Source organism: Micromesistius poutassou (genome assembly GCF_964030765.1).
Source record: "Micromesistius poutassou genome assembly, chromosome: 21".
In the NCBI taxonomy this organism is placed as follows: domain Eukaryota; kingdom Metazoa; phylum Chordata; class Actinopteri; order Gadiformes; family Gadidae; genus Micromesistius; species Micromesistius poutassou.
Window position 1 is genome coordinate 2682452 of NC_140291.1, and position 12625 is coordinate 2695076.

Consider the following 12625-nt stretch of genomic DNA (forward strand, 5'->3'; position numbering starts at 1 on the left):
TGAGCAGGTCCGGACGTACCATTTGTTGGAGCTCTTTGACCGTTGAGTACTCCAAAAGTAGAGCCGTAACCTTGAACAAAGAAAAACATGTGAACTCTAAGCCTCCCTATCTGTTCATGTAACAGCACGTATTATTGTCATAATAATGTCATAATCATGTTGCATTAACATGTAACATAACGTTGTATTAACATGTAACAGTATGTTGTACTCATATGGACAGCATGTTGTACTGATATGTAATAGTTAAGTTGCATTGACACGTAATAATTACGTCGCATAACACTGTTGTATTGATATGTAATAATAATGTTGTATTAACATGTAACACTATGTTCTATTGATATGTAATAATTATGTTGTATTGACATGGAACGTTGATACGTTTGTTGTATTAATATGAACTGGTTTACCCGCAGCATATCCGTTGGGAGCCCCGCCCGTAGGTCCATACCCTAAGAAGATGCAGAATGCCGTTTACCAGGTAACTTATGCCAGACGTTAATATCAGTTAAGTTAGTGAAGTAATGGTCAAGTTTAGCTGAATGGGGAGGCGGTAAAGAGCCGCATTAAGGTAAGTTAAACGATAGTTAAAGGTAAGTTAAGTGATCTCTTGGCCGAGTTAAGTTATGGTTAATTTAAGTAATAGTTCAGCTGAATGGGGAGGCTGTTCTGAAGTGCCCCTCACAGTCACATGTCAGGTTTAGCCGCCGACATCCCCGCCCTCAGATCACCATGGAGACACAGATAAAACAGTCACTGCCATGTTTTTTTCACGAGATCACACGAACTCCTGGGGAAAACGGGTTAGGGGGCTACCGCTCTTAAAAGACGCAGAGCCAGGGTTGCTACGGTAACAGGCCACTGGGCCAACCTGACATGATTGTTTGAAATTTGGCAGACACACACCAGTCCGTCTCCTCCTTCATCTCCGTCTCGCTCTCTCTCTCTCTCTCTCTGTCTCTCTCTCCCTCCCTCTACCTGCCTCCATCTCTTCCTGTCACCGTCTCATATTCATAAGCTGTTCTGAATTAGACAAATGTTCACTTTATTAACTGCCAAGTTAATTCAAAATATAAAGAATAAAAATGTGAAGCCAGTTTTACAAATACTAACATTTTTATACCGTTGATTCAATTCCTAACTTCCAACTCCTGCAGTGGGAGGCCTAAACCCTCCATCCTTCAGTCAGTAAGAACTAAGCGGGGGTACGAGAACCACGTCGCCAAACGTGGAGGTCGTCTCACCTCTCATCTGCACCTCCTGCAGGAGCAGCAGGAGCACCGCCGTCCGCATCAACCGGCCCGTCGCCCGGGAAACACCCCGATACAACCCCATCGCTTTGAATACGCTGCAGTACAAAAAGCCCAGCCGGCGGGATGGGATAGGAGACAAGACAGGACAGTAGGAGGATGCCCAGGATCCTGGGGGCCTCATATACCCTTCTCCCGCAGGAACCCCCCCCCCCCCCCCCCATTCTGGCTCTGTGGCTCCTCCTCCCTTGGTCAGCACTGGGTTCCTATTTACACGGCGAACAACTCTCCGCTTAAAGTGCACACAGACAAGACAGTAACTGATGGGGGGGGCCCCTCCGCAAAGGCCCTAACCTTGTCAACAAAGTGCTCGTATACTTAGCACTGACCTGTCACACATTAGCGGGGCTGTAGGGGTTCCAAATTGTGTTTAAAAGACTGCAGATGACTGCCATCCATCCAAATAACCAACTCAACGCACCAATAAACTGGAGAGCGGCAAGATACCAGAAGAAGCAGTCAGTCAAGGCACCCTGTGGTGAGACAGGAGACCGGAATACCTCCTGTGGACATGCATCACTCACAGAGCAAACACTTCCTTCCAATTATTTTGTTGGACCTTTATCAGAAGCTGTATGATGTGCAGTTTATGGAGATCCAGTGAGAGCCTGAATGAAGGTCTAGCCATGCAGCGATGAGCGGCAGACCCAACGTTTTGAGTTGAGATGACCTCATCCATAAAACTGGTCACGGAGGGTCACGGTCCGATCTTGGGGGTCCCGGAGAACCTTAACCCCTGTCTGGACACGTCTACATTTCAGAGCTCTGCACAACTTCTGAGAAAAGATGACGTTATGGATCAGTCAAAAGAAGAGACAAGCTTCTTGTGTGTTTTAAAGAAGAGAAGAAACGAGGGGAAGATCTCTCGCCTCCCGACCGGATTCCTCAGCTCACTGCCAAATCCTCATCCGGGGGTCAAGGAGTGGCGGTGGGCTCCAGCTGTCCAGACCCCTCACACACACACTTGGACGTCTCCCCACCAAACCCATCTTCCACCATGTTCCGGAATAAACTAACATGTCTGCAAGCATTTGTTCAGTTTGTTGAAACCACCTAGTACTAGTTTTATAAAACACCTTGTTGATAAGTTCCCACACTTAACTTGTTGGAGTTACAGATTGCTGCATTTGCTAATGGTGGGTGCTTTTTAGACTAATTACAAGTTTCACTAGTTTCACTGGTTGTAGTTTGAGACAATGTTGAGCTGTGACAGTGCAAGGCCCGAGTTTCAGTTTTTATGTTTGGCGAGGACATGCTGAGCCTTTTAAGGGCTGTTGACACATAAACGAGATGTGTGGAAACATGGCCGACAGTTACGATCGCATAGCGATAGCTCTGACCGTGTCTTGTCAATTCAGACCATCTTCAAGAACTGCATTAAATGATTCTTCAAAATGGTTTGCGGAAATAAAAAAAAAAATCATGCCTTTTTTTTTTACAGAATTTTATTTATCTTGCAAGTGCTCTATAGTGCATTTTAAATAATTCCCGTTTCCAACTTAAATAATATTTTACAACTGAGATATTTAAACATGAGGAATTCAGTGCAATGTGCGCTATTCCACATATGTACATACATTCACTTTGTTTTACAAAAGCATAAAACAAAACCATGGCATTTTGCACAGCCTCTCCTGATGTGCCAGAAGGTAGCATATATCATTTCTACAATGAACAGATATGTGTAGCTGTACAATCATAAATAACAATACAATCCCAAGAATCCGAGCCACAGCAAGTTAAACTCAGTTTACAAACGATAGGTTAGACTACGGCAAAAACACTTTTGACCCCAAAACTTTGAGGTCCATCAAGGTGCCTTCTCAGAAACTACTGGACCACAGTTCGCAGAACGAACTAGCAGAGCCCATTAGCTCCCGCTAGAGGTCAAGCTAACAAAGCTTACGTCAAGCAGCACCTATAAAAAAATACTGGTTTAACACAAGTCAACCTGAGTAAACATTGTGGGAGATTCGAAGGGGGAGAACATAAAAAAAAACAAGATAAAGGAAATGAAGGAAACGGCGTGAGGGAAAGGTGAGGGACAGGGGAATAAATACATTTAGTTTGTTTTGTCGTTATTTACAGTAGCTCTGGACGGCAAACCCGGTCCACCACGTTGGTGAACCCCTACCGTCGTGTTCACAATCTGTTCAAGAGAATAACCTCTAGAGCTCCTCCCTCTCACGACGGAAGAGCCAACCCTGTCGCAGATCTGGAACAAAATATATATATATTTTTTATTTTAATGAGTCAAACACACCAAAGTATTTGCCAAATTATATCACCGAAGGTAAGGGCCAAATTATAGTTCTGCATCAGCCGCCATCAGAACTATAATTCGGCTTTAAGGCAGGAATGGTCAGCCCAGGCTACATAGAAGAGCATGGTCGCCGGCAGAGCAGGACTTACTCCATGTTGCTCTTGAGCTGGTGGACGGTGCGTTTGTCCAGGTACCGGCAGAAGAGCGTGAGGAGGTTTGAGGGGAGGAGCAGGGGCTCCACCAGGGAGCAGTGGGACAGCTCGCCCGCCACCTGGAAGATCGTGTCCGTCCTGGAACATTTAGAACAAAAGACATGAGAAAGCCTGATCCCAGAGGCCCAGGGGGACCGAGTTGTTGGTGACCGTTTTAGTGCCGTACCAGGTCTCGAAGTCTCCAATGCTGGGTTCCAAGGGGATCCCAGAGGACAGCAACCTCTCCCCTTGGGACAGGAGGGCGTAGAGTAGGGACAGGCCAAACTGGAAAGGCACAACATCACTCGCCATGATCACAAACAGACCCGACATTGTCTTTAACTCTGGACCACATAACCCTCAACAGTAGACCAGCGTCAAACTAGAGGTTTCATCGGAATCTGAACAATTTAAATCTCCCCGTGACATTTTCTTGTGTTAAAACCCAGTGCTGCACCTTGTTCTGGCAGGTCTGCAGCAGGCACCCGGGACCCTCCAGGGTCTCCCCGACCGACGTCAGGTTCTTCAGGATGACGATGAGCTGGCTGAAGGTCAGCATTGAGATCACAGTCCTCAGGGAGGGGTAGAGCACAGGGAGAACCTGGTTGGAGAACAAACCACAACACGTACAGACTGATGAGCGTGGAAACACACAGCTGAGGAAGGTTTCAGTCAGACTCTTTAGACAAACACCTCATCAAAAGTTTATGTTTAATGAGACCGTGTTCATAGTGAAACAATGGAAGGGGGTGTGCAGAGCCAGATAGTTTGTAATTATAGAGTTAACAGGTGAAGGTTCGTCCATCTAGGGCCAAACTAGAGAAGCTTGTAAACGCACTAGCTGCCCACAGTTGCCTTCGCCACTCCTGCACCATGACAAGACACAGGACAGCAGTGAGTCTTCTGTAGGCCTCAGGTGGTCTGTAGAATACGTCTCTGTGAGAGGGCTCGTCTACCTCGTCCGTGTCCCTGCTCATCAGCGTGGGGATGTGAGAGGTCACCACGGTCAGGATCCTAAGGCCGGCGGTGTGGTCCAAGAACGGCAGCAGACGCGAGATCAGCTTCTTCCCTTTGTTGAACATGAGACACGACAGGAACTCTACACCAGTCGCTCTGCCACAAAACACCAGGGTTTGTGTTAGAACACCACAGATGTCTGCCCGTTCAGTGTTCTGCAAGGTTTCCTCCGTCTGGGTTTGTGATCACAACTCCCGGTACCATTGGCTCCAAACACCATATGAACGCCCACCTATAGCAGCTCGGATAAAACCAAAGGAACTCACAGGGCGTCATAGTGCTGCAGCTGAGACAAGATGTTCTGCACCTTCCGCCGAGTCTTCTCCTTCGCCTTCTTCTCCTCCGCCTCGGCCGATACCGTGCCCTTCATCCTGTCTTCCTCCTCTACCTCAAGCAGAACCACGAAGAGCTGCAGGAGTAGAAGAACCACAAAGAGCACAACATCACCATGACCGGCATGATCCACTGAGACGCTTAAATTCTCTGTGTAAAACTATGAGGTTGCATTACCTTCTCCATCTGCATAAGGACCTCCAGTTGCTGCGTTTTCACGTCTTTGGGTTCCTATTGGATATAAATGAATAAGACTAGGAAGGCAGACAACGAAGTTCACCTTTGTTTCTGCTTTCATTATACATCTGCAAATTCAGCAGCTATTGCCCTCCCGACAGTCCCTGAGAGGAGGGATTCCTTTCAGGGATTCCTTTCCTGTGATCCTTTTCAAAGTTTCTTGCCTCAGGGTGTACGTTATTTTTTTTTTCATTTAAGCCATTTAGAAGGGTTAGGGCGCGTTGTATAATGTTGGCCGGGAAACCCTTTGAGACCAACTGATTAAGGGCTGCGCCATTAAAGTGGTCATCCCGGTTCTTACCTCATGTGATCCATGGGTTGGGTTGGCGTTCACGGCGCCGATGGCCCTGCGAGGGGAGTAGCATGTGGAAACCGCCACCTGGCCCAGAGAGCCCTCTATGTGGAGCACTGTGAGAACCAGAACCAGACGTACAAACCATTGCCGCATGTTCACGACAACAGAAGTAAACCGTTGGGTTCGGGAGCTTAAACTAACAATGGGACAACAATCATGTGGAAAATGTATGAAGGGCAGGGGTTACAAAAAGGCTTTTGTGCCAAGATGCCCCTGGCCATACCAGCGACTTGCTGTGGCCCCTGCACCCTTCAATAACACCTGTCCAGACCAAAACACTTCTAGTTATACAAACTATTGGTATAGTCACAATGGTGAGGAGTTTTAAAATGGAAGATAACCTGGTGTGTAGGGTTCAGTCTTAGTGATGTAGGGCGTGATGAGTTTAGGAGGGTCCCTCTTGCTCCGCATTCCCAGCTCCTCCTCCACCAGCTTGGCCTCCATCCGCCGGTAATATTCCTACAAAAATAACATATCTATATGAGAGACCGTGGGAAGAGAGCGGATCGGTCATTTCCACCCAGAGAGGGGGGGGGGGTGAGTCATCCCCGCCAGAGAGAGAGGGTTGTCATCCCCACCTGGTAGTAGTAGTCCTCCAGGTAAGGGTTCTCCGTCTGCAGCTGGATCATCTGTAGCCTGGTGATCCACTCCTTCTCCTTCTCGGTCATCAGGTTGCAGTAGGGGTCCCAGCTCTCTGCTTTCCTGAGCGATGAGCCATCATCCGTCCACAGTGTTAGATCATCCAGAAGACAGATTGGATTAGATCGTCACCAACACCCCATGGAGCATACCCCTCGTAGACCCAGCGGTCGGACCCACCTCTCCGATGTCCGCTTCTGGCTGAGGAGTCTCTTGTGTTGGGGGTGGAGCTGAGTGACGGGCCCAGGGTACCTGGGTGGGAGACAGGCGACCGTGTCAATATGGAGGCCCGGTTAGGAAACCCCTTTAAAATAGGCAGCCTTGTTATTGTGGGACAACTATACAAAGTATTATGCATAAAAGCTGCAACCAGGTGTGAGTGTGAACAGCTTCACACACACACACACACACACACACACACACACACACACACACACACACACACACACACACACACACACACACACACACACACACACACACACACACACACACACACACACACACACACACACACACACACACACACACACACACACACACACACACACACGGAATTGCAGAGATTTTCTGATTGGCCGATCGTATTTAAAAAGAGTGCCTCCAACAGGCAGCATTGTGTTCAGCGCCGTGCTTTAGTTCTAAACATAGCACCGACTGATAAAAGTACACCCTAACCTGATAGGCTGTACAGGATTGGACGAAGGGCTGTAGAAGGGGGCGGGGCCTGGGGAGTTGGCGCCAAAGCGCAGATGCATCGTCTTCGGGGTCTGAGGCTGAAACGGGTAACGGTAGAACACAAGCCGTTTAACCTGGCTGCACCCCCTCAAGCTCTGGATCACAGCCCAGTGACCCCATTCGTTTACAAGAAAAACCAAATGACGATGATAGCCAAGCACCAATACGCGAGTAGCATCTGGAGCTGTATCCACCGCTGGAATATACCCGTCTGTTAAGGTGAGCTTCAGGGATGTTTACCTGGCTGTATTGTGGGGAGGCCATCTGTCTCGGCTTGACCAGGGACCCAGGGACCATGGAGCTGTTCATCTGAGAGAACCAACATCAGGAGATGATAATTAATGATCACACCCTTGTAAACACAGCCGACGCTTACAATTACCCTGTCAATACCGCACACAATGAATGTTGTACATAAAGTCCAAAAAGAGACATTTACAAGTGAATCTCCAAAAAGGTCGAGGTATCAGGGGTATGATTAGGGTCGACAGACGTTGAACTGCACACTTGACTAGTCCTGCATTGAATGGATCTGTATAAACGAGGTCCACGAACGAGGTGGACGTACCCAGTTCTTGAGGAGAGGGGACGGGCAAGGCGGGGGGCGATGGGAGAAGAGCCTATTGGACAAGGCTTCTCCCCTGGGCGGAGTATTCCGGGCTCTGAACCCCGAGAAGGGGTACGGAGACTCCAGGATTGGAGGATTGGCCCCGCGGTGACCCCTGCCCCCCTGGCCGTCGATCACACAGACGATAGCGTTGTCCTGCTCACAAACACACACAGACGACATAACAGTGTAGATCAACTGGGAATAAGGCCCTAGGGACTGGAAGGGTTAGGGGTTCCAGTCTCCATCTAGCTTAACTGGTAGAGCAAGGTACCAACAATGCATAGGGGGATAGGGGTCTATATCCCACTGGTGATGGTAAGATATCGGCAGACAAATTTGCCAATGCGTATTAGTCTGGAACCTTCCAGTTTATTAATTTTTTTATTCCAAGGGGTGTCATCAACAGGTCCAGAGCAAGGGCCCCTGGACGCAATTTGATAGATCTACAACTAATCAGAGCAATGAAAACGGTCGCCATCTTTGTTGTTTATGAAAAAAACGGCGCTCCAATAGGGTGCGTTTCTGCTCCATATGAGATAAACGGTTGTGATGGCCCGACCCAGGCCAGAAAACAGAAAACAGCCACAAAATGGCAGGCATACATACACCAAACTTTTGGTGGGTTTCTTAACCATCTTTCAGAAACAACAGAGCATACAGAGTAGACTACCTGCTATAAAAACATTGATTTCAAAAGTATAAATCTTGCTGCTGCGGACTGGAACAACCCTAGTTCAACCGTAGTTCATGGGGCAAATATCCATAGTGAAGATTGGCCCCATGAACACAGATCTCTGATCCAAGGTGATATAATGAACAAACCTCTAGTATGGAGCCGGTCATTCTGTTCTTCCTGCAGGACGGCCCCGTCCACTGAAACAAACACGCACAGCAGTTAAAAACGTCACTTTCAACGGTTGAGTCTTCTCAAAAAGTACTTGGTTAGTTAAAGTAGTTAGTTATAATAGTGCAGCATCCTTGTCTGTTAAATAATGATGCCGAATGCATCAATGCATGTTTCTTTTCTTTAAAGACGTTTTTTCTATGAATAATTCTTGTATGCTGTTTGAGTACAGACTAAGCCTGTTTCCCCTCCTACTGTAGACAACGAGGAGGAGACTACTCACGCCAGCTCTCTCCATCGTGGCCCAGGGCAGAGGGGCTCCACAGTCCACTATAGCACTGTCGATCGTCTGAAACGCAACAGAGCAGTACTCGCACACACAGTGGCCAAGAACGGCGATGGGTTGATGGATGGATCCTTAGGGCGCTCACACTAGGCAAAGTTACCATGTAACGTACTCAAGTACGATTGCCTGCCCCCCCCCACTGTGCCGCTGGCCTGTGCTCACACTAGGCTATCTCAACTGGGCCTGAGTACGGTTGCCTCTTGTACATATAGGTTGCGTATCCGTGCGTGTGTCGGCTCATTAGCATCTGTACTGTGGCCTGAGCACACCTCTCCGAAGTGTACTGAGGCCACGGAATTTAACTGTACTTGAGTACGGATGGCGTGCTCACACTAGCCAAACGATCTAGACTTTAGGGGGCAAACGTACTCTACGCACGGTACAGATGGCCTAGTGGGAGTGCGCCCTTAGAATGCGGATGGTTTAGTTGATTTTTTTTTTTTTTTTTCTAGAGACAAAAACAAGTGAAGATCAAAACATATTCTACAATGCAATCGTTAAGCACACAGATTAAAGCTATGCCAAATCTCCTTCGACATCAAGAAATTCACTCATTGGTTTGAAAGTTTAAAGAAAAAGGTAAATTTGCAGCCAATGAGGATAATTATTTTTTTGTGCCAGGCCTTTCGGCACAGGATTGCCCACTTATTCTGGGTCGCCTGCTTCCCAGAGCTGGGTCTATCTTAGCCTCCACTGGACTCTACACAGTCACTGACAGAAAGGCAGAGTGGCGGGAGGCTGCCGGATGGTTTAGTTTAGTCCCAAGAACGATGGATCAATTTTCACTAAATTTCCTGTACTGTGTAGACAAGTATCAGCAGCCTATACTTGGTATCGAATCTAAAATGGATATCAGTGGCTCCGCTGATCACTAGCTGCGGGGGGGGGGGGGGGAAGGGTGGGGGGGGGGTTCTAATCACCTTGATGCTGGGCCGGCCCTCCACCGTCCGGACCACTGCTGGGTCCTCAAACATCTGGGCTCTGATCCTGCCCCCCCGCACCCCATATCCTCGCCCTCCACCCCCTCCTCCTCCTCCTCTGCTGCTGCTGCGCTGCCCCCGTAGGCCGAGGGGAACCAGCTGCTCCTTCTGTCTGGGAGGGGGGGAGGGAGGGAGGGGGGAGGGAGGAGGAGGAGGGGACACTCTCGGGGCAGGGGGGACCATTGGCGGGGGAGGAACGATGACGTCGCTCCCCTTCTGCTCCACGTCCAGATCTGGGTGGAAGGAAGACAGGACTTGCTGATGGGATTCGTAAGCCATCCTTCATTAACCCACCAGCACCTCAGGAGCTTGCACACACCACTTGGTGTGGGCTGATGATGTGCCAAGGGGGTGAATACACATGCATGAACATCAAAATAGACCCATCACAAGAGAAGGGAACAGAGAAGGGTCCCCTTCACCCAGTGGGTGATGTGTGGTTCCTCACCCATGCCAAACGTCTCGTCGTTATAGAAGTCGATGTCTTCGTCCTCTTCGGCCATGGCCTGGAGACCGCAGTCCATATTTTCCTCCTCCCAGACACCGCCGCTGTCGGGCCACGATCCCTCCGCCTCCTCCTTCGGAACCGATGACGGACACTGACCCCCCAGAGAGACCCGACAATTCAGCACTTTGAGGCCTGCTCCTTGTGGAGCCCTAAACCTCGGACAAAGACCTGCCCCTGGTTGGCACGCTCCCTCAGACCCACCCACACGACTCCGCAATCCCTTTTAAATGTTGAAGGTAGCATTCTGTACGTTAAATACAATTCTTAATTGCTTTGGCTCTCAAGCCAAAACTAGTGCATACAAGAGTAAAACAACATCTTCCATTGCTTTGGGTAAATAATGACACTCAATAGTCACTGTACAATAGGGTCTGTATGCCAATGCAACAGATTTAGAACCTTGGAGTTCCAGTCCACATATAATCGTGACTCGTGATCCATGGTACAAGTAGTAGAAATGAAAGAAAGTTACCATCTATCCATTATTGGATACATCGAACAATGGGAGACAACATTTCAAAACGTTATCTCCTAGTTATTCCACACTATAGAGGTCACGTTTTGCTGGTTTGGTTGTCACCTGAACAAACTTGCCACTTGTAGTCCATTACGACTCGACACACGGCAAGCTCTACATTCCAAGTAAACATCAATCAGTCTCGACGTTTACAACAAACTACGGAGAGACTTCGGATAGGATCTAGTCCAACCTCCATGATGTTTGGTAGATGCGGGGCGCGTGGCGTGGGAGAACCACCACACCCAATTAAGTAAATTGAGGAGACCGCACGCATTCAGACTAAAGACTTAACGTCAATACGAATATTATTTATAGTTATTAAGCAATATGAATTAAACGCTGCTGTCACGCAGAGCCTTCAGATTATGAGTCCTTATTGATGACATAACGAAGTAAATATTGATCATACAGACGCCTAATTAAACCGCGTTCCAACAAGCCCACAAGCGCGCGCGGAACGCCGTATGTGTGACGCGCATCAATGATGTGACTTGGTAATTGATTTAGGAAACTATTACTCACCCGCTGTTCTGAGTCACTCATGGTGTGTGTTCGTGTGTGTGTGTGTTGGAAACGTTACTGACTTGATACTTGTGTGTGACGCTCTGACTCCTGTTACCTGTCTCACGGACACCGGTTCACGCGCTCGTCAGCCTATTTAAATGAGCGCGCAGGTGCACAGCTGCGCCAACGCGACTAGATGACGCACAGACAGCGACAGACCCTGATTCATTGTGTGGAATCGGTTTATTCTTTGGTATAATAAAAATGCATAGAAAAGTGAAAAGAAAGTGACAAAATAATACGATAAAACAGCTTTGGCACGTCATCGTAGCGAGCACATGGTTTAAGCGGTAGTCATTTATAAAAGCCATAGCGGTGACAATATAATACTGTTGGTAATGAAAAGTGGAAATAGTATAGGAATTCTCCTTCATTTAAACAATCATTTGAAACTCTCAATTAAGATTTTATATTTCACTCTTCAGGGTTCACGTTAGACTTTTATGCAAGACAGCTCCGTGGTCAATATTCAATTTGAATATGTACAAAATGTAAACAAATTACATACATCAATTCGAAACTTCAATCGCTCATCAATTAAAAACATTTAAGGGAAGCACCGACACCACTTTAAGACCAAGAAACAGAACCAGTCCTGGTACTCTACAGACGTTCACCCTGGGTAGAAGTAATGGTCACTTTATCTCAATAGAAAACATTGCATGAGGTGTAACTGGGTATTGGGGGGATTCTCTGGTACAAAAGTAATCTGCAAGCCTGAGGTGTCGGACCACCAGTATCAGCATCGGTGCTTGGTGTCACCACCTTGGTATCTGGCGGTCCTTGAACAAAACACACCACAGGCCCCTGTCCTGCATGACAAACTAGTCTAACATAACGACGGTCAGACTGTCTGGTCTGTTTCTCGATCAGATTAATGGCGCAGAGAATGCCGACAGAATGACAGACAGAGTGGACGAACAGACGCCACCCCCCCCCCCCCCCCCCCCCATCTCCTCTTCTCCACCCCCCTTCTCATCCGAAGAGCTTGATGAAGCAGGGGTGGCAGTAGGGCTTGTTCTCCTGCTCCTTGAAGCAGCCCTTGCTCAGGGGCTTGAGGCAGAAGTGGCAGACCAGGTGGTGGGGGTGGAACTTGGCCCCCATGGCGGTGACGCAGCGGCCCAGGATGGGCTGCTGGCAGGCCTGGCAGAGGCTGCCGCGGCTCTG

At 48.3% G+C, this 12625-nt stretch overlaps 2 protein-coding genes across 3 annotated transcripts in view; both read right to left on the reverse strand.

The window, feature by feature from the left end:
- Positions 1–3497: 3497 nt before the first annotated feature.
- Positions 3498–11437, reverse strand: patl2 (PAT1 homolog 2; the record flags this gene model as incomplete). The annotated part of the gene is made up of 19 exons (XM_084485424.1): positions 3498–3528; positions 3726–3866; positions 3955–4052; positions 4225–4368; positions 4724–4880; positions 5051–5193; positions 5295–5348; positions 5656–5762; positions 6051–6168; positions 6288–6411; positions 6529–6600; positions 7027–7124; positions 7327–7395; positions 7655–7849; positions 8519–8569; positions 8824–8889; positions 9807–10099; positions 10315–10465; positions 11417–11437. 19 exons carry the CDS (start codon positions 11435–11437, stop codon positions 3498–3500), a joined length of 2133 nt encoding a protein of 710 aa, XP_084341550.1.
- Positions 11438–12433: 996 nt separating this feature from the next.
- LOC311366513 (transforming growth factor beta-1-induced transcript 1 protein-like) overlaps positions 12434–12625 on the reverse strand; it is a gene marked incomplete at its 3' end in the record, with an annotated part of 9459 nt that continues 9267 nt past the window's right edge. For both annotated transcript variants that reach the window (XM_084485300.1, XM_084485299.1), the window contains one exon: positions 12434–12625. This exon is cut by the window's right edge and continues 75 nt beyond it. In XM_084485300.1, coding sequence (XP_084341426.1) covers positions 12434–12625 — 192 coding nt within the window.